Consider the following 24,679-nt stretch of genomic DNA (forward strand, 5'->3'; position numbering starts at 1 on the left):
TTCCCAGTTGGAACATTGGAACTTGGAACATTCCAATTTCAGATCACTAGCAGATTTTCACAGCTGTTTTTTCTTACGTTGAGCCGTGGCCATCAGCAAATGAAGGGCCTGAAGGCTCCATTCCCACAGGCATTACTCCAATCACGTCACCATGGTTGGCTCAGCCCCGAGAACGCAGCTCCTCCTGCTGGGTCACATTTCAACCACCCCCCACTGGAAAGGTTCCCAGTCTGGCACTGTCTCGGACAGTGCTCCGCTGCCATTCCTTAGGCCTCAGTGTCTGGCAGTGTTTCTGAGCTCTGCACAAGGTTTTCAGGGGCTACTTCCTCCAAACGGGGGAGCTGAGTCCTTCTTCATTGTTCTGAGTCTGGAAGCGCCACTGAAGCCTGCTCGCTTTACGTGGGCCTGTTGGCCTTTGAAATTCCAGCCTCACAGCTACACGCTCGCGTTATCACAGTACCGCAAACTTGGAGACAAGTGGTGGCTTAGAGGCCTGAGGCAGGTGGGGGACTAAAGAGAAATTAAATGAGATAAGACCAACTACCCAGTTCAAAGCTTAGCATTGGTGGAGTTTGTTGTTGTTGTTAGGTGCCAGCGAGTCAGATCCAACTCATAGTCCTGCGCCACCCTCATAATGGGTGCTATGTCTGAGTGAATAATGCCGGCACTGTATTGATCCATTTCACTGAGGTTCATTCTCTCTCTTTTTTTGCTAACTTTCTGCAGTTAATAAGTATTCATTTTCCTCCCACTCCCCTCTTTTCCTCCTATGATGCGATGAGAAGAAATGGAATGTGTGTCCCATTACTGCCATGTAAAATTAGCTTTCCTACACTGATTTCCCTCCTTTTCATGGCCTGGCCCCTGCCATGGCTGTGACCTCTTCTTGGTAAATTCTCCCCTTTGGTCAGGGTGTTCAGACAGATTTGCTGCGCTTTTTGCTGGAGGTTAGAGCATCATTTGTTTTCTTTTCCATCTTCCCATTTAGTCTTCCATGCCTCAGCTCCAACATTTCCTCAGCGGAGATGTCATGATCCCTTTTCCCAACTGTGAGCTCTCCATTCTTTCACTTACTTAAAATTTTTTTTTAATATATCAGGGATCACTCTCCTACATTCTCTTTGTTATTTGTAATAAGTTTTAACTATTTAATGCCTACCCCCTGCCCACTGCAAAAAATGTGGATACTTTGAGCCTGCTAATGTCTCTTGTTATTTATTGTATGTTTGGTATTTGGAATTGAGCAGCATAAGTAATCAGTAAGTACTGTGTTAATCCACGTCCTTGGGGATTTTCCTTTTTAAATTATTTTTTCCTGACCCTCTCCTCACATAAAATCGAGAATGAAATCTAATTTTATAAAAATAATAAGATACTATTTGCCTTTTCTACTTTACTGACATTTTAATTGGAAAAACAATGGTGAGTGTGTCTGTTAACAGCTTGTCACAAATCAAGGAAATGAAGCCAAACAGAACTGGTGGTTCTGTTGGGTTAAATGTTGGGTTGCTCACTGCAAGGTTGATGAAACTGTCTACTTCTATAAAGATTGATGCTCTCAGAGTCCATAAGGAGGTGGTCTATTCTATCCTATAGTGTTCCTATGCGTTGGAATGAACTTGATGGTATAAGTTTAGCTTTTTGATTTATCCACAGTTAAAAATGTACTTATCATTTAAGAGTATATTAGATGAATTGGGGAAAATGCTAATTTTATAAAACATCAGCCCTTTAGTGCCTGATTTTTTTTAATGTTCTCTATTAGAGTAATATTTCATGGTAGCAAAATGTTGCTAAAGAAAATTATAAAAAAGACTGTACCTGTATATTGACAGGGAACTGCAAGAAAGTTCCAGAAAGATTGCCGAGAGTATATAAAATGAGGAATGTCGGTGCTGATGTTGGGTGGATATTGCCTAATGCATGGAGTACCAGAAAGGCATTTATCTATTTTTATTGACTACATGAAGGTATCCGACTCTTTGGATCATAGCAAATTGCAGACTAAATTATGAAGAATGGACCTTGCAGACACTGTGCTTCTGCAGAAGCTGTAGATGGATTGAGAGGCAGTCATTTGAATGGAAGGAGATGCTACTGCCAGGATTGTATCCTTGCATATTATTCATGCAGTGGATGCTGAACAATTAACCTTCAAAGAAAGCAGCTTAAAGACTGCAAGGAGACTTAGCAACTACCCGCCATATATAATCTTGTTTGCACACGTGAAGAACTTTTGAAACACTTGCTAATGATGATCAAGGTCTCTGTAAGGATTGTGGCAATACTTTCTTTCATAAGAATAAATACTAAACTAGTCCCAAGGAGTTGTAGACTGAAAAACCTCAAAAGTCCAACTCTTGCAACCTGATAGTCTGTTCTGTTTTCTCCCCACTTCTCCCTTTAGTATTTTCCCTCCTGTCTCTGGGTTCTGTGAATCACTGCTGTTGGCCCCCAGAGCTCATCAAAATTCAAGGAAATGTCTCATGTGGTGGTGGGTGCAGTACAGTCCAAAATCCCAAGTTCAGGCAGGGGTAAGTAAGCCAGATGCTAGGGCCAGCGGATGCACTCTTCTCCTGGATGAGATTACACACCCTGCTTCTCAGTGGGCTCATTTTATAGGCAGCAGGATGGCCTTGCAAGGAATCCTGTTCCCAATTACTCACAGGCGAATCCTATCTATCTTCCCCCACCTGCTTACCAGACCCATGCAGAGAAAGGTAGTTTGGTGGGAGTTATGTAATGCAATCAAATTTACTCTAAATAGAATAATTTACTCTCCATCTACGAACTGTATCTTATTTACGCATATATTACCTGCTGCCTCTGGCAAGATGTTTCCAGTAGGCGCTAGCCTCCTTCTACTAATCTTAATCAGCCGGGCTTTCCCCCAGGCCACTCCTTACATCTGTTGTTAGTAACAGTAACTAAGATAGTCATTAAGGAAAACAGAACTTAATCTCATCCTTGTCCTGCTTGTTAGCAGATAATGCCCTTCAAATGGGATTCTAAACATAGACATATGAAAGCCAGATTTGTAATATATCACATCACATATTATGACTGGAAAGGCCAGATTAATTGAATATATAATCAGGGATTATGTCTAAACATGAAGAAAACAAAAATGCTCACAACTGGACTAATAAGTAGAATCAGGATGAATGGAGAAAAAATTGAAGTTGTCAATGATTTTATTCTTTGTAAATCAGCTATCAATTTCCACTCAAGTAACAATCAAGGTCTCAAATGATGTATTGCCCTGAGCAAATCTGCTGGGAAATAAAAACAAGACAGAACGAAAAAACACCTCTCTTAAATAGTAAAAAAAGTGAAGGTGTCATTTTGAGCACTAAGTCATCATTTTTTCGCTGTCTGGTATTCATGTGAAAGTTGAACAATGAAAAAGGAAGTCAGAAGCATAGTTGATGCATTTAAATTGTGAATATTGTATATTCTGAACTTCTAGAAGAATGAACAAACCTTCCCTTTTTTCATTTTAATAGTTTTGTTTTATTTACATAAAGGTTTTTATTATTTTATAGCAAACCTTTTCACTTACCATTGTACATATGTGGTTGTTTAACTATCCTTAATACAGTTTTGAAGAACTATTGTTAATTGGGATTTCATATATATGTCATATCCTTCCATAGTTCAAGCAATATTGTACGATTGCTACCACAATCAGCTTCCAAACATTCTTTTTCTCCCTGGACTCCTTGACATCGTTTCTCTCCCTTTTACTGCACCTCCACCCTTGTGCCTCCTCCCCCAAACCCTTACTCAACTTGCTGTCTCTATAGGTTCATCAACCAAGATGCTCTTAAGAAGCCAGGATGGCAAGACTTTGGCTCCCTTACTTTGGATATGTCATTAGGAAAGATAGATTTGGTCAGGAATAAAGGAAGAAAACTTTTAATGAGTTAGATTGATACAATGAACTCAAGCATACCAAGTAGCATGAAGATGGCATTGGACAAATTGCCTGTAATTATCAGCATCGTGAAATGGGAAGGACATATAATGCATGCACTTCTGCTGCATTTGCAAAATATAATCTTTGTTTCCAAGAACATTTATGTGAAAAATTTGAATTATGAGCTGAATCAATTGCTCTTTCCATGGAAAATCACTTTTATTTGAAAGAATGATAAGTTTGGATATGCAGGCTTTGGCATTTGGCAGGCATGCTCTTGAAAATATAGGAAGTAAGCCAGTGACTTACAAGGAAGTAGCTAACAATCCTTGCCAATGATAAAAAATATTGGAGCTTTCAATTGAAAATTAGAATTATGGGCACTTGTATTAGTCAAAACGAAGTTGACCGCGGTCCAACACTTAAAACACTGATGATGTAACTTGCTTTCCCATTATGTTATTTCAGTAATACTGATATTATTTTTTAATCCCTTAAAATTTCTAGAGACATTGTTTTTAGGGGTCAGTGAGTCAGTGCGGACTCAAATTGACCCTGTGTGCAGAAGAACGACACCGGCCTGGTCCTGCGCCCTCCTCACTGTCATCGCGGCTTGCGTGCTTTGTTGTAGCTGCTCGGTCACTCTATTCTGATGAAGGGCTTTCCCCTTTTCCCTGACCTTCTACTTTACTATCTTGTCCTTCTCCAGGGACTGGTCCGTCCTTATAACAAAGTCCATAAGAAGAAGTGTCAGTGTTTTCATATCTAAAGAGCATGCTGTCCTTCTTCCAAGACAGTTTTGTTATTATTATTTTGCCAGTCTGTGGTGTGTTTAATATTCTCTGTCAGCACCATAATTCAAAGTCATCATTTTTCATTCAGTCTTCCTTATTTATTGTCCAGCTTTCACATGCATCACAGGTAATTGAAAAATTTGGGACTTGGGTCTAACCTACCTTAGTCTTCAGAGAAAGACACGAAGGCCCCAGACATCCTTAAAAAGCTGATGGTGCCCGGCTATCAAAAGATACAGCATCTGGGGTCTTAAAAACTTGAAGGTAAACAAGCAGCCATCTAGCTGAGAAGCAATAAAGCCCACAAAGAACATGCACAACAGCATGTGTGATCACGAGTAGTCAATGGGATCAGGTATCAGACATCAAAGACCCAGAACAAAAATCATATCAACGTGAATGAGGGGGAGTGAGGAGTGGAGACCCAAAGCCCATCTGTAGACAATTGGACATCCCCTCACAGAAGGGTCACAAGGAAGAGACAAGCCAGCCAGGGTGCAGTATAGCACCAACAATACAACTTTCCTCTAGTTCTCTGATGCTTCCTCCCCTCACTGTCATGACCCCAATTCTACCTTACAAATTTGGCTAGACCAGAGGATGTACACGGATACAGACAAGAGCTCGCAACACAGGGAATCTGAACAGATAAACCCCTCAGGACCAGTAATGAGAGTAGCAATACCAGAAGGGTAAGGGAAAGGTGTGGGGGAGAATGGGGGAACCCACCCATCACAGTGATTGACACATACTACCCCCTCCCCCAGGGGGACGGACAGTAGAAAAATGGGTGTAGAGAGACAGCGGTCAGTATAAGACATGAAAAAATAATCATTTATAAATTATCAAGGGATCATGAGGGAGGGAAGGTGGGAAAGAGGGAATGAGTTGATACAAGGGCTCAAGTAGAATGATGATGGCAACAATTGTACAAATGTGCTGGACACAATGGGTATATGTATGGATTGTCATAAGAGCTGTAAGAGCCCTCAATAAAATGATTTTTTAAAAAGTCCTTAAAGTCTTCTCTCAGAGTTATATTTTTACAAATTTTAATCGTTCATTTGACATACACTACTATTTATTTGAAAAAAATTCATAATACCATTTTAAACAAATAATGAAAATGTGTAGCATATGTCATAGCGTGCTACTTAACATACATTAAGAGAGCAGTATTATTTTGCAATTTGTTTCCTCCTAACTAGATACACTGTATCCTGGTAAATAACGGGGTTTAATACATTTTCATGAAGGAATGAATAAAATATGCTTTTTAGAACCTTAATAATGCATAATTAAAAGGTATTAGAATTATAAATGGAATCCATATTGAACAGATGGATTATTTTGTAGGATATTTAGCCTGTTGACAATTTTATACTGCTGCCCATGTGTTGTTTTCTGTCTACTGTAATTTTCTCTCTACCATTTTCAGCACTCTCTCCATATCTTATACAAGTATACACCAAATGATTAAAAAGTAATGAGGTTTCATAATGATTCATTCCTTTTAATTTTGGTTTTATTAACAATATTTGGATGATGCTTTGCATTTGTAAATTTTAGGCATATGTACTTATGTACTGTGGGCACATTATCAGGAGGGGTCACTCCCAGAGGAAACAAGGTTGGTAGAGAGTCACTGAACAAGAGGAAGAGCCTCAGCATCATTTTAGAGACATTTTGGGAAGACCTTTTGTGGAAATTAGAATATTATTTAAACTTTGATGGTGCCAGTTTTTATGTGGCGCCATATCTTATGAGTAGATTTCTTTAGCTATAAGTGATATTGATATAACCATCACCCCCAAATTAAAAAATATATTAATTGGATGTATAATTGTTCAACTTTAATTTTCTATTTCAATAGCTAAAGCCTATTCATGGCTTATTTTACATACACACACACATAGTATAATAAATTTCAGGACATGTTTTGTTCACTCTTATTATTCTTCTATAGATAAGAAGATGATTTGGGGAATTTCTGAGGAAACAGTTCAAAAGCCTTTTCTTTCTAGTAAAACTACATAATGATGGTTGTGATGATGATAACATGATGTCATGCCCTCTCATATTACTGACCTTTTGCTTACATCATGATTTGAAAGGCAATTAGACAAGTATTTAATTGTAGAAAAAAGCTTTGAAGTAACAAAAAGACATTCTTTATATCTTAATCACATGACATTACAAATTACGACTCACATCTAGAACAAGATTTCTCAAAAGTGTTGCCGGTAAACCATTTTGGTCAGAAATGTCCAATGCATATTCCTGGATACTACTTGTGTTAGTCTGGGTAGACTACACAAACAAATCCATAGGAACTCATGTGTATAAGAGAGAGTTTTATATAAAGGGTAATTGTACATTCAGAAAACATCCCATCCCAGTTTAGTCCAAGGCCATAAGTCTGATATTAGCCCATATGTCTAATACCAATCTTAAAGTCCTCTTCAGACTCATGAAACATGCAATGACGCTGCATGCAGGATGATCACAGGCCGGTGGGTACAAAGTCCTGTGGATCCAGTCGCATCAGTGCTGGCAGGGGTCTCCACGTGGCTTCTCCGGCTTCAGAGGTCTGGTCGCATCAGGGGTCCATGTGACTTCTCCAGCTCAGGGCACTAGCGTAGTTCCATGTGTCTTGTCAGTAGAACACCGTCTCAGAGTGAGCTGAGTGAGAGAGTATCTCCCACCTCCAAGGATGTAAAACAGGATTTCCCAGAATCCTTAGGAGAAGGCCATGTCCACACAGAGGCCTCATTGGCTATATCCGGATTGAAGCCTCATTGGTTATCCTGACTCTACTCCTACACTCTTCATCCTCAAATTGACAAATGATTATATAAGTAGCACTCTACTCCCATTCCAGGACCATCTTTTTAAGCCAGAATCTTTTGTGGAAATGGAGGAGTGCAAAAAGCTAAATTAAAAAACAATTGAGAGTTATCATTCAAACACCAAAGGCAGGAAAGTAAAATAGTGGACCCTGTGTACCTGTCCCCTAGCTCCAACACTGGCCGTTGGCCCATCTTGTTTTACTCTTTCTGGGCTGAATTTTTACTTAAAGCAAACTCAGACATTATGTCATTTCTCCATGAATTCATAAGTCTGGAAGCTAAATTTTTAAGCATCATCTCAGGTTATTTCTGTATGGGCCTTTAACATTGAAGGCTCTTCCCTAATCAAGACTGTACAATGTACTTTATTGAGTACAGTCTTTATTAATTATATTTTCTATTACATTTTTATACATAGCACTTGTGTACCTATTTTTATTGTGTGTGGATATATATATATATATTGTCTTTACAAACTTGAGAACATTCAGGAGGGGGACAATATATATAACCATTATGCTTCCATTCACAAGTTCTACAGAAACAATCCAATGACATTTGGTTACGGATTTCACATTATGTCACATTCTTATTATTTCTACTCATATTTATCATCACTATTGATTTTGGCTCTCAGCTTCTTGATGGTCACATATGTGCTTGAGATGAATGATGGTCAGTTTCCATTAATAGATTCTTCTTTGTAAGAACGATATGCATAAGGTAAACATTATTTATTAACTGGCCCCCACTGTTGTACAGTTTAATGCTGGTTTCATTGGGTAATTTTGGTTTAAAGTTTAAATATTATTATATGTGTTTGGTTTTGAGGTTCCAGAAGTCTCAGTGGAACTAGGACATTTGTTTTCCACTTGAGTTTGGTTCCATGATTCCACTCCTTTTTGTCAGGATACCTTTGGGATACTTGCTCAAAATGTCCAGTAATATATCTGGGCACCATCCACTCTTTTGCTGGTCTTATAGTACTGGAGCTTGTGAGGCTGTCGATTTTGATAAAAATTGTACTAAATAAAAGTGTGATTAGAGAACGTTTCTCCATGTGAGTTCTCCATGGAGAACTTTCCTCTCTCAAGGCCTTTCAGTGGCTGTTGATCTTTGCAGAAGCTCCAGGAGGCTGCTCTGTCTGACCTCTGCTGGCTCACTGTTGCCACGAGGCTAAAGCCAGACGCGCATCCCCTGTCTATCCTTCTTTGCTCTGTTTTGATGCCAGCTGCTCCCCTACGTCGTTTTACTCGTATGCTGGCTTCATTGATGTTTGCAATGGTTATCCGGAGCTCACAGAAAATATTCCTGATTGTGGGCATTTATTAGGGGAGTTAATAAGTTGTTGCAGTTCGGGATCAGTAAACAAAAAAGATTCCGTCATTGTTCCACAGCAACACCTCTCCTTAGCTGGCAGCCAAGTCTCTCTCTCTCTGTCTCTCTCTGTCTCTCTCTGTCTCTCTCTGTCTCTCTCTCTCTCTCTCTCTCTCTCTCTCTCTCTCTCTCTCTCTCTCTCTCTCTCTCTCTCTCTCTCTCTCTCTCTCTCTCATCTTTAGCCTCTCAGCCATTGACTGGTCTTTGCCTATTACTCGGCCTCACAGTCCCATAGTCTTGGCACAGCTCTTGTGTTCTGTCTTACGGTTTCCTGCCTGAGACTGGTGTCAGCTTGGTTCCCTTGCTCTGTCCCACGATCTCCATGCCACAGTCTCTGATGCCTCTGGTCTCAGCCGCTGCCATTTCAGACAACGCTTGAATATGCTCTTCAGAGGATCCTAAGCATTCTCTCTCTGCTCTTGCTTCAAAGATGACTTATTCTTATAGCCAAGGGAGTGGCACCTAAAACGAACTAATCCCATCCATTAGTGCTACACACCCCTGTTTGCATGGCGCCACCCAGTCGTACTGTGGGAGTTACAGAGACATGGGTAGAAGAGCCATGACAAGTCACTCCACCACCACATTGCTCATCGATGTAGTAGAAATGCAAGTCTGTCAGGAACCACTGCACCTTCCTGAGTGTGTCTTTGAATTAAATTGATGTCTCCCAACTAAAAGGAAAGGGTTGGACTTTCACATGTTGAGATTGATGACTTATCCATTTAATGCGCTCAGGATAATCATCTGCTTACAAATTTGGGTGGAAAATGCAGTAAATCCATTCTGTCGTGATGTGGATTTTAAATGCATGGACATCACTTTGCTTTTTCAGTATGTAAGCATATGAAGTGTTTTTAAAAATTCAAGGAGAATAGAAGTAATAGATAATTAATTTTTTTCCTATTAACTTTTTTAAGCCCCCCCACCCATGTACCTTCTTTGTAAAGTTAGGAAATATTGATGTGAATGTTTTTATTACTGTGCATATGTATTCATAATTGAAGGTGAAAACCATATACCTAGCTGTATTCAATATTTTGCTTTTTGAATACTTATTATATTGGTAGGCACCATGTAAGTCACTACTTGATTTCCACCACAATCTGTGAGAAGTTGTTTTTGTTGTTAGGTGCCAGTGATTCAGTTCCAACCCATAGCAACCTTGCGCACAAGAGAACGGAGCACCACCCAGCTCTGTGCCACCCTCACAATTGTTCCTGTGCTTGAGCATCTTGTTGAGCACATTGAGCAGCCACTGTGTAAGTCCATCCCGTAGTGGGCCTTCCTGTTTTTTGATGCCCCTCTCTGATGTCCTTCTCCAGTGATTGGTCTCTCTCCACAACATGCCCAAGTATGTAAGATGAAGTCTCATCACCCTTACTTCTAAGGAGAATTCTGCTGCTGCTTCTTCCAAGGGACAAGGGAGTTTGCCCACGAGGCATATGAGTAAGCTGCTGGGATTTCCCTTCCAGGCTATCAGCAACCAGCAAGTCAGGATCTCACTCTTTGGATGTCCGCCGTTCTCTGTCCTCTGTCCTTTACCTCCACAGTGCTCTTGTTTCACAGAACTAAGATATGAGTAATGACAAGGATAGAGCCTTTGTGTTCGCCCTGTACCATGAGCACCATACCAGGAAGACTGGTTCACTACACTGACTGCTGAATGTCCGGCCAGCAAGCAGTGTAGATCTAAGCTAGACACTATCTAAAGAACTATTTGATGACATATTGATTTTTTTTAAAAAAAATTAAAAATTGTGAATTAGGTGGGGGTTTTAGATTTCAAATAATACATTTTATATTCAACAGTAAAAGTAGTTATCAACCAATCCCAATAGTTTACCTTACCTGTCCTCCTTTGATTTTTCTGTTTTCCCTTGGGGCTTCCTATCTTCCCCTTCATACAGGTTAATATCTGTCAACTCTGTAGCCTATTGCTTCATCTTCCCTCCCTGCCCTACCCGCTTAGGTAACTTCCAAAGTCTGTTCCCTTGGGTTTGAAAGTCTTCTTTCCACCCCCTTCTTTACAACAGTGATCTTGTGCTTCACTGATTTCACTCAGCATAGTGTTCTCCAAGTTAATTCTTATGATGAGCTGCTTAGTGGAGTCAACATTTTTCTAACAATGCATGGGATTTCATCGTGTGTATGTACCAAAGTTTGTTTGTTCTTCTACTGGCAGGTTGTCTTATTGAACACTTCCAACCTCAGAAGTCATCACAGTCCCTTCTTACTAGAATGGAAACTGGGAGCCTTGCTGGTGCAGTGGTTATGGGCTCAGCATCTAACAAAGATGCTGATGGTTCAAACTCACCCATCAGCTCCCTGGGAGATAGACCAGGAGTGCCAAGCCCATGCAAACCACAGCTTAGGAAACCTTATAGAGCTGGTCTTTGTCACTTGAGGCCTTATTTGACAAAATATCTTGCCACCTAACAACAACAAAAAAGAGCTGATACTTACTCAAGTTAATGGGTTTACCTTCTTGGTACCTCTGTCACTGTATCAAGTGAAGAATTAAATAAGGCCCAATATATCCAACTAGGAACCTACATTATACAGCCTCAAAAGGACTCACGTGAAGAAGGTGTAATAGTCCCCACATGGCCATATAAATCATTAACCCTGACCTGATAGAGCAAGGGAATGGTCTGGAAGGATTCAGCCAAGGAACCAGCTCAGGGACAATTTCTTGTGGGATTTGTGGGATTTTTCCTGAGTGCAGTGTGTGCAGCCATCCCTTGGTTGATAGATGAGTCTGTGCCGCACACAATTGCTCATCAAACAAGAGGGTTCATACACACTCACGAAAGAAGAGGTTGAAGTGAGACTGACCCCCTACTTCCGATATTCTCAATGGATCTTTGCCAGAAATTTACATTACTGCATTTATGCTTCAGAATCCACTATATTAAAAGTTTGGATTCTGGAAGTAAGGCCGATGGTGGAACTGAGTACGGTAAAGGTTCCACGGAACCTAGCCACTTTGGACATCTAATACTGTGGGCAATAAGGCAAATGAAGTAGCTACAACTGCCCCAGGGATGATAAATTCTGTTTAATTAAGACCCCAGAGTTGCTGCTACACATCTGGATAAGAGTACTGCTGCTCTATGGAACTCAGAGGATTTTTTTATTAATATATTTTTAAATCATTTTATTGGGGGCCCATACAAGTCTTATCACAATCCATACATTCATCAACGTGTCAAGCACATTTGTACATTTGTTGCCATCATCATTCTCAAAACATTTGCTTTTGACTTGAGCCCTTAATATCAGCTCATTTTCCCCACCTCCTTCCCCACTCCCCCTCCATCCCCACTCTCCCTTCCCTCATGAACCCTTGATAATTTAAAAATTATTATTATTTTCTCTTATCTTATACGTTGGACATCTCCTTTCACCCACTTTTCTGTTGTCCATCCCCCAGGGAGGAGGTTATATGTAGATCCTTGTAATCAGTTTCCCCTTTCTACCCCACCTTCCCTCCACCCTCCAGGTATCGCCACTCTCACTGCTGGCCCTGAAGGGACCATCAGTCCTGGATTCCCTGTGGTTCCAGTTGCTGTCTGTACCAGTGTATATCCTCTGGTCTAGCCAGATTTGTAAGGTAGAAATGGGATCATGATAGTAGGGGGAGGAAGCATTTAAGAACTAGAGGAAAGTTGTATGTTGCATCGTTGCCACCCTGCAACCTGACTGGCACATCTTCTCCCTATGACCCTTCTGTAAGGGGGTGTCCAGTTGCCTACAGGTGGGCTTTGGGTCTCCACTCTGCACTCCCCCTCATTTACAATGATAAGATTTTTTGTTCTTTGATGCCTAACACCTGATCCCTTTGACACCTCATAGGCTGGTGTGCTTTTTCTATGTTGGCTTTGTTGCTTCTGAGCTAGATGGCCACTTGTTTACCTTCAAGCCTTTAAGATCCCAGACACTATATCTTTTCATAGCTGGGCACCATCAGTTTTCTTCACTACATTTGCTTATGCACCCATTTGTCTTCAGTGATCATATCGGGAAGGTGGGCACCCACTGATATGATTTTTTGTTCTTTGATGTCTGATACCTGGTCCCTTCTACACCTCGTAGTCACACAGGCTGGTGTGCTTCTTCCATGTGGGCTTTGATGCTTCTGAGCTAGATAGCTGCTTGTTTGCATGCAAGCCTTTAAGACCCCAAATGCTTTATCTTTTGATAGCCAAGCACCATCAGCTTTCTTCAACACATTTGGTTATGCACAAATTTTCTTCAGCGATCATGTCGGGAAGGTGTGCATCATGGAATGCCAATTTAATAGAACAAAGTGGAACTCAGGATTTACAGTAATTTTCAGTGCTCTATGTTCATTAATAAATGCTTTGAAACTTGGCTGTTTGAAGACTATTTGATCTATTTTATGTAGTCCTAATACTGGCACTAAGGGTAAAATATTGAAGCATCAAAAGAAGATGGAAAAAAATACCTGGGATCACTGGATCCAAAAGAACTAACAGACATTCAACCACTTCAAGAGGAAGCATATGAGTAAGAACCAATGGTATTGAAGGAAGTATGTTCATGGAAGAAGCAGTCGGGATCAAAGACACATTGCAAAAAAAAAAAAAAAAGAAAGAAAGAAATACAAAGTTTTTAAAAAACCCAAATAAGACATGTTGCATTGAATAAATCAGCTGCACAGGACCACGTAAGAGTATTGAAAAACAAAGATGTTACCTTGAACATTAAGGCGAACCTGAATCAACACATTTTTCCTTGCCTCACACGCATGTGAAAGTTGGAAGACCATAGAAGAATCCGTGCATTTAAACTGTGGTGCTGGAGAAGAACATTGAAAGTTCCATGGACGGCTGACAGGACAAACAAAGCTGCCGTGGAAGAAGTATGGCCAGAAGGGTCCTTGGGAGATAAGGATGGCAAGACTACTTTGGACATATTGTCAGGAGAGACCAGTTCCTGGAGACGACATCATGCCTTCTCACGAGTGGAGGGGCTGGGAAAGAGAGGAAGGCCCTCCGTGAGATGAATTCACACCGAGGCTGCTACAGTGGGCTCGGTCATAAGCACTATAGTGAGGCTGGTGCAGGACCGTGCGGTGTTTTGTTCTGTTGTCATGGGCTTGGCATGGTTTACAAGCTACTTGATGGTAGCTAACAGCAACAGCACTGGCCCTAAAAGGTCTATGATTCATGTGAAAAATAGAGACTTATATACTAAATACTAAAATTTGTATCTTTGGCTCTTAATAGTTTTAGTGCTTTTTCTATGCATTATATTTGTTAATATTGAATGTGGGACTAAGAATTTTAATGATATATTTTATCCTAAAAGATATTCTAAATTCTTGCTTCAGATAATTTTAAGCATTATTATGATATACTTAGATAAATAATACACACCCAGCACCTGGCCCGTCCCTGAGACCCCCAACTCGGAGGTGGGGAAGCAGGCAGGAGCATCGACTCAGGGATCTAGAGGTGGGAGGCAGTGGGGTGGCAAGAGGCCCAGTTGATGAAGACAGTCCTGGACCTGCTTCCTGCCAGAACAGGATTTGGCCTGGACCCCTGCCCTGCTCACCTGCGCCAGGTGCCCCGCCCCACCCCGGGGCAGCCTCTCCTGGTGGGAGCAGCTTGCTCTTCTGTGGTGGAAGAGCTGGTCATCTCCTGCACAGGCTCACCTCCCTGTCATCTCGGCCGGGCGCATGCTATGGGGTGCCTCCCCCCCCAACCCCTGCAGTGGTATAGGCTGTGGTGATTGATTGCAGCCCTGCGGACAGTGAGGCTGGGAAACTGGAAGCTGGAGCACAAACAGCTACCTCAGCTTGTTAGGCAGTGCCTCCGCTGCCCGCGTGTTCTCACTCCTCCACACCTGCGGTGCATAGGCACTGCCTGCCGGCAAGCACAGGGACTGGTCAAGGAAAGGCACTTGGGGTCCGCCGCCGGGGATCGGGGAGGGATCCGCTTGAAGGTGCCTCAGACATTTGGCCGGTGCAGCTTTCTCTGGGGTTTGGTCACGAAGGATGGACTCTTCCCATCCAGAGGACACATTGACAGTACTGTCTGTCTGGTCATTGCGATCCCCCCTCCCCCCCAGAAGCTTAGCCAACCTCCCCTCTGGGCGAGCCCTCGCTGCCCTCCAGGACAATAACAGCGTGCCAGCCAACCAGCCGGTGCCCCAGAAGTGATGCCATCCTGACCCAGGAGGGGCTTTGCCTGAGGTGCTGTCCTGAAGCCCATGTGGCAGGCAGATGTGTGAGTGCCCCCGACCCCCCCCCCCAATATGTATTCTAACCAGAAAAATGTGATAGCACATGGGTAGCCTAGGCAGTGGATAAATACCTCAGATGTCTTCTGGCAGCAAGTGTCTGTATATGTCATGGGTATTTTCTATCTTACATGTTCTCGAATGTTTATATTTCAATAAACTGCTACCTCTTCAAAAAAAAACAGACACTCTCATATGGAATGGGATAAATGCTCTTCTTGAGTGGGATATTGTTCCCCTTTAGATATGTCTCCCTCCTGGCCCATTGTACAAACTCACTGCCAATGGGTTCTGACTCACATCAGGGCCATGGAGTGGCTTCCAACTCATCTCACTGTCATGGAGTCAAGTTTGACTCACCGTGGTCCTAAAGGACAGGGTAGAACTATCCTGTAGGTTTCTAAGACTGTTAATGTGAATAGAAAGGTTTTCTCCCAAGGAATGACTGGTGGGTTGGAACTGCCCACCATGTAGTTAGCAGCCCAATGTGTAACCACTAATATAAGGGGTCTTTCTGACTCATCATTACCCTATGTAGGGTTTTCAAGGTTGTAAATCTTTACAGGAGCAGACAGACTCGTTTTTACCCGTCTGATTGCCTGGTGGGTCTGCAACTTCCCAACTTATGGTTAGCAACCCCAAAGTTATCCTATAGCTCCTTTGGCATGCTTTTTCACCCCCACCGTGATTTCACCAATGATTTCACAGTATGTTGTTTCTTAGTTCAGGGGCTCCAATGTCACAGGAACTATTAGCTGGGCGGAAAATTGCACTATCAGCAGTTTGAAGTCACCCCATAAAGATTTGCCCCAGGGGCCAGCCTGTACAACCTCGAGGGCCCTGTGGAGTGACTGTGCAATTGAAAGAAAATAAAGACCAAGAGTTTAGAGTGTTCACCTCATCCTTGAAGCCAGGAACAAGAGAGAGAGCTAATGTGTTCTCCAACAGGCCTAGGTAGTCTTGGGCTCGTAGGCACATGTGTGTAACATGTTTGCAGGTGCTAGAGGCACATACTTGATTGGAGGGGCAGGTGCAAGAGTCCGGATGGCAGCTTAACCTTGGATGTCCCTGAGCCCTTGTCAAGGAGAACAATCTATGATCAGTATCAGAAGGACTGGGCGTTCAGAGGGGCAGACAATGGGGCCTGATTGCTTTTAAAAGCAGGTAGTCCCTGGGTGTATAGTAAGCAGCCATGTGCTTGTAAGAATCATCTTAAAGGTAGCACTATAATGGGAGGAGTTTGTGCTGATGATTTTTAATCAGGGGAATGTGATTGGGATTTATCTCTAACTCACAAAGTGAAGGCCTTCTTCCATTAGGGTCTTGGTCTGCTCGACTCTATCAGGAGCATGGAGAATTATCCTCAGTTTCCCACCATGTGCTGTCTCAGGAACTCGAGGGAGCAGCCCTGCTCTGTCATGCGGGATCACTCCGAGTCAGAATGCACTCCATGACAGTCGGTGGAGTTGGCTTTGGTTGCTTACATTCAGGTCTAAGGTGTTTTCTTTAACGGCATGTTCTATCCTACACCCTTAGCCTCCAACCCCATTTCATCTCTCTGGACCCATCAAAGTCATTACATGTCCGGATACTCTATGCATACACAGAGAAAGCACTGTGCTGTCATTGTCTGTACCTTAGCACCCACCGCAGGAAATGCTAATGAAGTAAGCTTAGAGAACTGTTGATGAATAATATGCATAGTTAACTGGCTCTCATTGGTTTCCTTCATTCCCACCTGTTTTAAGCAGAGAGGGAAAGTGAATAATTGAATGCTTCCTAATGGTACAAAACTGTATCTGGTGTGGGGGGAATCGAGTCACCTCCTTCGTCTTTTAGTTTTGAAGGTTAAAAAGTTCTAAAGGGAAGGTCAGGGTGAAAAGATTGCATGAGAGCGCTGTCACGTTACCCACTGCTCTGAATTGGTATGGCTGACGAGCGACTTTTCTCCATTGCAGATCGCAGAGGAGGGCGCCACCGTCTCGTGTGTGGTGGAGCGAACGCGAGGAGCCCTGGGCGAGGTGCAAGTTTCTTACGTCATCTCACAGATAGAGTCGGAGGGTGTTAATTACCTCGTGGACGATTTTGAGAATGCTAGTGGTACTATCACCTTCCTTCCTTGGCAGAGATCAGAGGTAAATCTACCTTCTTCTTTTTTTAAGCCTCCTGAGAGCTTTTTCTGATGCATTTGCTCTGTAATTTCTTTGCAGCCTCTTGCCAATTAAGCACTTTAAGTATTTAAGAGAGAAAGGAGATTATGTGTCATTATAATATTTTGTACTTATTTATACAAAAGACACACCCTATACTAATCCTGTCTCAGTCGCATAAGAGAAAGCCCATTTACTGTTGGACTTGTCCATGTTGCTAGTTGTCCACATTGCTAATTGTCCATGTTGCTAGTTGTTGATGTTGCTCATTGCCAACAAGTCCTTTCCCACTCGCAGAGAACCTTTGTACATCAGAACAAAACACACCTGGGTCCCGCCACACAGCCTCACGCTCATGATGATGCTTCAGTCCGTTGTTGCAGCCGCTGCCAATCCCGTCATTGGGTGCTCCTCTTTCAACTGACCCTTCTCCAGGAACTAGTCCCCCTGATAACTTGTCCAAAGTATGCGCTTCGAAGGCGCATTCTGATGGGACTTGACGCCAAGATGGATGTGTTTGTTCTTTTATTAGTCTGTGATATGTTCAATTTTCTTCAACATCACCGTAATTCAAAACCATCCTTGCTTCTTTGGCCTTCCTTATTCCTTGCCCAGCTTTTGCTGGCATAGGAAGCAATGGAAAACAACAAGCCAGGCGCACCATAATCCTTACGGTGGTCTCTTGGCATTCATAGTACTTGAAGGTCTTTGGTAGCGTGTGGACCAAGATTATGTCCTTCTTACAGCTTCATCAGAAACTTTCCATGAGCAGTCGTCATTTTTGTGTAGCGTTTCCAGAAAGAAATGCTACTTCCGCTCAATAGACTTGTGTTGAAACCTCTATACAGGATTTCCCCCCATATTTTTTTTCATTCTATTATGTTGGAGTGTTTTTATCAGCATAACTTTTTGTGTTAAAGATGAATTTATTTTATGTTATTGGGAATCCATAGTACAATTACATAAGATTTCCAGGTGTAATCTTTTAAAAATTGTGTTTTCAATAGGAATTGAGGAAGTAATTGCATAAAGAAAGATACATTTGAGGTAAGATTTAGAATACCCTTCAGATTTAGAGGTACACACGAGACAGTGACTGAATTGCTGCACTGGAGGAGGAAGTGAAGCAGTTTCTTTTGTTCTAGTCGCTGTCTGTAGAAGATAGGCCTGTGACAAACACTTTACTCGTTTTTGTTAAATTTGGAAAATTAGGATCATTTGTGTTTTTCAAAGCGAAAATTATTCAAATTAAAGGGCTTTTTCCCAGAAGTGATAGTAATTTTGTAATGTTCCCACTTGATCAAATAGAATCGATCCCCAAATGTTTCCTGTGCTACTCACTAAGTAGGAATTCAATATTACTGGCAAGAAGTGTTTTTTTTCTTTTACTTTTTTTTTGTATTTTATTTTATTAGGGGCTCATACAACTCTTATCACAATCCATACATATACATACATCAATTGTATAAAACACATCTGTACATTCTTTGCCCTAATCATTTTCTTTTTTTTAATCTTTAAAAAAATTTTTTTTTAATTTTAACAATTTATTAGGGGCTCATACAATTATTATCACAGTTCATACATATACATACATCAATTGTATAAAGCACATCTGTACAGTCCCTGCCCTAATCATTTTTTTCTCCTCTTTTCTTTTTTTACATTTTATTAGGGACCCATACAACTCTTATCACAAGAAGTGTTTTATAAAGTAGATCCATATGCATTTAGGAAAAGAAAATAATTAATTTAATTTTGATAAGGCAAATCACTATGAATGCTCTAGCCAGGATTTATTTTATTATTTATTTTAATCTTAATTTTTAATTATTTTTAAAATTGTAGACTAGCTGGGTGAAGGGAGACATCAGACAGTGTAAGACAGGACAAAATAATAATAATTTATAAATTATCAAGAGTTTGGGAGGAAGGGGGAGTAGGGAGGGAGTGGAAAATATGAGGAGTTGATACCAAGGGCTCAAGTAGAAAGCAAATGTTTTGTGAATGGTGATGGCAACAAATGTACAAATGTGCTTGACACAATGGATGTATATATGGATTTTGATAAGAGTTGTATGATTTTAAAAATATTGTAGATTAAATGGGAATTACATTTCTGGTCACTAATTTTGTATTTAATAGTTTAAACTACTAATCAAACCTCAAATAGTTTACCCTGCCCCATTCTTTGATTTCTATTTATGCAAATTAATGTTTTCTTTCATAATTAAAACATCTTTACAAAATAATTCACCTTTTAAAAAATGAGTAAAATCAAAGAGTGAGTCTATAAGTAGGTTTATAACATATGTAGAAGAGAAATGTAAATACTGGCACAAAAGAAGGTGAGAATGACAACATTGCTCATATTAATAAGTAGATCATGGTAAGTTAAAGATGCAGTTCATAAATCTAAGAACAGCCACAAAGTAAATTAAAAAAGCCACTGTGTTAGTCTGTGTAGACTAGAGAAACAAATCCATAGAAACTCGTATGTATGTAATAGAGAGTTTTATATAAATGGTAAGTGTACATTAAGAAAGCATTCCAACCCAGTGCTGTCCAAACCCATTAGTCCATAAGTCTGACAGATTTACAAAGACTTCCTCAGTTTGACAAAACACATGCAATGACACCACCTGCTGGAGGAAAGTCGAATCAGTGAGTGTGTAAGCACCTCAGCACTGGCAGGTCTCTCCATGTGGCTGCTCTAGCACCCAGGGCTGCATCAGGGGTAGGTCCACATGGCTTCTCTTCAGAGATGTCTTGCAGGAAGTAAGCCTTGCCAGCTGAAGCAGGGAACTGCTTAAAGCAGCTGCACCCTGTTCCAATCATCAGAGAGCAAGAGACCAGAGAACTAGAAAGGCAAAGCTCACAGACCTATTTATCTCTCCACCCTTCAATTAATCCCACATGTGTTTATTGGCCAGGTTGGCACAATAAACCTTACCTATCTCAGGCACACAAACACACACACACACACACACACACACTCACACACGCACACAATAGTGGACATAAAATAGAATGCTAAAAAAGTAAAACTCAAAAGAAGATATATAAGAAAAGCAAAAAAGAATTAAGACTAGATGGTAACAAGATGACAGCTTTAATCCAGTCTCATTCATTCTCATTCATTAATATAAATGGTTCAAACAATCCCAAGTAAAAGACAGATATTATCAGGTTAGCTGCAAAAGCAAGATTCAAGTAAAAGGTGATTATTATAACCCTCTTTCAATACTAAGACATAGATTGGTTAAAAATATAAAATGTGAAAACCGTAACTAACAATCATCCAGAGTTACTTTTATATTATACTAAATTTACTTCAAACAACGAATATTACCATGAGTAAGGAGGCACATTTCATAATGAAAAAGATTTAATAGTAAATATAAATTTTAATGCAAGTGTATATGCTATAATTACTAAGCTTCAAAATATTTGAGGCAAAACTCTGACAGAATAGATTATATAGTTGTTGGTCTTCATAATTCATTGAATAAACAGACAAAAATTTAATGGTGTATTTAATGAAATAAAATCGAGCAAATTCATCAACTAATGTCATCTAACACTTTACTCAACTTTAAAGAAAAGCACATACTCTTTTAAGTGTATCTGAAAAATAGAATTTTCTGGGTCATTGAACAAGTTTCAAAAATTTAAGAGATTGAAACCATACAGAATATGTATGGCATTAAGTTAAAACATAATGCATGAAAGTTATCAGGAAAAATTCCCAAATACTTTAAAATTAAACATCACACTTGTAAATTCCAAATGAACTATAGGTTAATACATTCCCAAGGAAATTATTTTAGGCTGAATTAAAATGAAACATATAAACTGCATGCAGCTAAACCACTGCTCGGAAAGAAATGTGTAATTTTGAATTCTTGCATCATAAAGTCCTAAGAATAATTATGTTTCCATATTAATAATCTGGAAAATGAAAAGTAAATTTAAAAAGTGGAAGGGAGGAAAGCAACAAAATCAATAAAATAGAAACATTGGCAGGGGGGTGGGCAAATCAATGAAACCAAAAGTCATTTCTTCAAATAGGTGAATAAAAATTGCTTAACCTCAAGCTATACTGATCTAGATAAAAAGAGAAGACACAGTTACCAGTAGCAGTATAAGAGAGAACATTTTGCAGTAATCTGCACACACTAAAGACTAAAAGTAAACATTTTGAGCAACTTTATGGGGAAAAAAATTGAAAAATGAACAAACAAGATGTCTCTCAAATGGCTTGAGAGCCATATAGTACCAAGAGGAATTTGAGGGAAATGGAAAGTAGGATTAGCACTTTAGACATTAATGGTCATAATAATTGAGTGCTTGAAGGAACGTTCCATTGAACCAGAATAGACTTGGTGGCAGTGAGTTTACTTTGAGTAGCAAGAGAAGGCAATACATTTCTGAAAACATGCTCTGCATCATTAGTTATAAAAACAAAAGCAACTCACTGCCATCGAGTCAGTGCCAATTAAAGAGGCCCTGTAAGACAAGACTAACTCTTCGTGGGAGTAAAAGCCCAGTTATCAGGGGATTACACACAAACTACTACTACACACTCTTGTTATTTTTTTGTTGGTAGGTGTCTTCTAGTTGGATCTGACACTAAACAAAACAATACAAAGCAAAACACTATCTGGGCTTTCGCCATCCTCACCGTCGTTCCCGCATTTGAACCCATTGCTGCAGCCAAATTACATGGGGGAAATCTCACTCTCCTTGCCTGTAAGGAGCATTCTGGTTGTACTTCTCCCAAGATAGATTCGCTGGTTCCCCTGGAAGGCCACGAAACCATCAATATTCTTCGGGAGCATCCTAATGTCAGATATATCCATCCTTCTGTAGTCATTGTTATTAAAGTTCATAATATGTGTATGAGGTGATTGAAAATACCATGCACTGCTAGTGTGGCTGTAATTAGGATAATAGCGATGTAGTTTCATCCAAACTTGTTTCTCTTTCAAAGTTTTGGATACTTCAGAAACCATTCTTATACGTGTTTTCTGGGCTTTTGCTAATATGAATTAGTAATAACTGACAGTTTTCTTTTGGGGGGTAAGTCTTCTTTTTGCAATTTTTTTTTCTTTTTTATTAGTTTTTTAATTTTTGCAAGCCTTTCTGGTGGTATCTAAAGGTAAGCAACTGTATTAGGGGTTGGAATGGAAATTGGTATCCTGTGCAAGTTCTGTCTTTCAGGACGTGTTGTTGCTGCTGTTCAACAAGCCCTCACCAGATGTGACAGAAAGGGCTGATTTTGCTAACAAGGAAGGTCATGGCCTTTGGGGATTTGGGTTTATTGACTTACATACATTATTTGGGTCTATGAACTCAAATGGTGATTTTAATTTAATTTAAAATAAGTATCTCATTTTAATCATTAGTTCATTGATTTATTTTTCTAATATTTATTGAGTTTTATTTAAAGGAAATACCTTCAGCTCATCTCAGAAAAAAAATACGGTACTTAATCTAGAAAATTGGATACCTATGAAATAAGTAGAATGGCTGGCCCTAGGCTGAGCCTTCCTAAATTACTCTTAGGACTACACTTCTTAACTGACCTGCCACGGTCCTACTACTTCTGCTTTTGTCAGAAAACTAGAGAATCCGTGAGTTCCCACTGCAGTGACCTTCAGGAATTCAGCTCCTTAGTTGCCATCCATGGACTAGGAAATTCGGCCAGAAATTTCCTAGAAAAACACATCACCAGGAGCCTCACCATGCCTGTTGGATCTGCTAGCCTTTCAGCGCTTTCATGGCCAATGGATGCAGTATGAGATGCTTGTTAATGTTGGCTGATAGCAAGAGGGTGCTCTTGAATTCCAGATATCCTGGAGTGTGTACACTTAAATCTGAACACACTTAAGAGAGTTTACTTAAATCCTACCTAGACGCCTAGCTGCAAGTGCGTCTGATGCATGGCTATGTATTCCGAGGCATGCAGGAAAGCACACTTGAAATGGGTGCACGTGTACACAATACACAAGAGACTTCAAAAAGCTCGTTGAAAAAATGGAATGAAAAGCTGAAAATGGAGTTTTTCTACCCTTGTGGAAAGTTTCAGTGTATAAGTTCATGTAGAAATGCTCTTGGGGTCATTAGGTAGGGAGGGTCTTTAGCGGCATGCAGTGGGAGGGCAGAGTTTGCCTTCCTCTGGAGGTGGCCTGGGAACCCAGAGTGGGTGCCGCAGAACACCGGGACACTGAGTCCTGGATCTTGAGGGTGCATTTTGTGTTCAAGAGGCTGCATTGGTGAGACCCAAAGGGAACTCCACTTGGTGAACCAGACTCTACCCCAGACACACTTGTAACCAGAGGACTTAAGCCTGAAAACACACAGTGTCTGCGTTGGAAGAAGACAGCTGTCCCAAGAGCGGTGTCCTGTTGGTTGGTGAACAGAGTGTTGGTACATCAGTGCCCTGTATGCTGTGTTAAGATACATGTTACTATGGGAATCCTGTGACAGCCATTCGGTTATATTCTGCTTCTGTTCGTTAGTATTAGGGTGTACCTCCGAGGTGGGTTGCCATTGGGGCTCACCCTCTTTAAGCTGTGCTATTTATTTCTTTATTATTCAGTAAATGAAACCCAGGGATGTTGCACCTATAGGAAAAGAAAATATAACAAGGGTTTGGGGGAGGGGGGATTAAGAGGTGTGGGGAGACAAGAGGGAGACGGTGACAAGAAGTCCAGGAAGGAAAAGTATGTTTCGGAAGACATGTATGAGTATGGAAGGCGTTGCTCAATTAGGTTTGACATTAGTGAATTATGGAATGATTTGCCATATGTATTGGCTCCCAAGTTACAGCAAATTAAAAAAAAAATACCACCAAGGCATAGATCCAGGAATGAGCTTTGGGCCTGCACCAAATCCCAGACCCAACTTAAGAACACTCAGTTCTTACATCATGGTCCTGCTCTATATTCACATTCCTGAAATGACCACTGAAGATCAAGTGTGGTGAAGAAAGCAGATGGTGCCTGGCTATCAATTGGAATAGTGTCTGGGGTCTTAAAGGTTTGTATTGAAACAGGCAGCCTTCTAAGCGAGGAGTCAATTAAATCAACTGAGGAAGCACACCAGCTTGTGTGATCTAAAGATGACAGTTACAAAATCAGAATATGGTGAGGAGAAAAGCAGCAGAGCAAAATTAGGAACCCCGAGTTGTGGAGGGCTGTGGGGGGTGGTGGGAACCCAAAGTCCATCTGCAGAGAATCTCGTCAGATCCACTGGCACATCCACTCTATCAGGCACAGACCATCGTAATCCTGATTGCCCTGGATCGAACTCCTG

The 24,679-nt window shown here is 40.8% G+C and overlaps 1 protein-coding gene across 1 annotated transcript in view; it reads left to right on the forward strand.

The window, feature by feature from the left end:
• Positions 1-24,679, forward strand: part of ADGRV1 (adhesion G protein-coupled receptor V1) — a 724,059-nt gene that overhangs the window by 135,318 nt on the left and 564,062 nt on the right. The window contains exon 24 of the mRNA XM_075542665.1: positions 17,168-17,344. Coding sequence (XP_075398780.1) covers positions 17,168-17,344 — 177 coding nt within the window. The remainder of the gene's footprint in view (positions 1-17,167; positions 17,345-24,679) is intronic.

Source organism: Tenrec ecaudatus, chromosome 2, assembly GCF_050624435.1.
Source record: "Tenrec ecaudatus isolate mTenEca1 chromosome 2, mTenEca1.hap1, whole genome shotgun sequence".
NCBI lineage: Eukaryota > Metazoa > Chordata > Mammalia > Afrosoricida > Tenrecidae > Tenrec > Tenrec ecaudatus.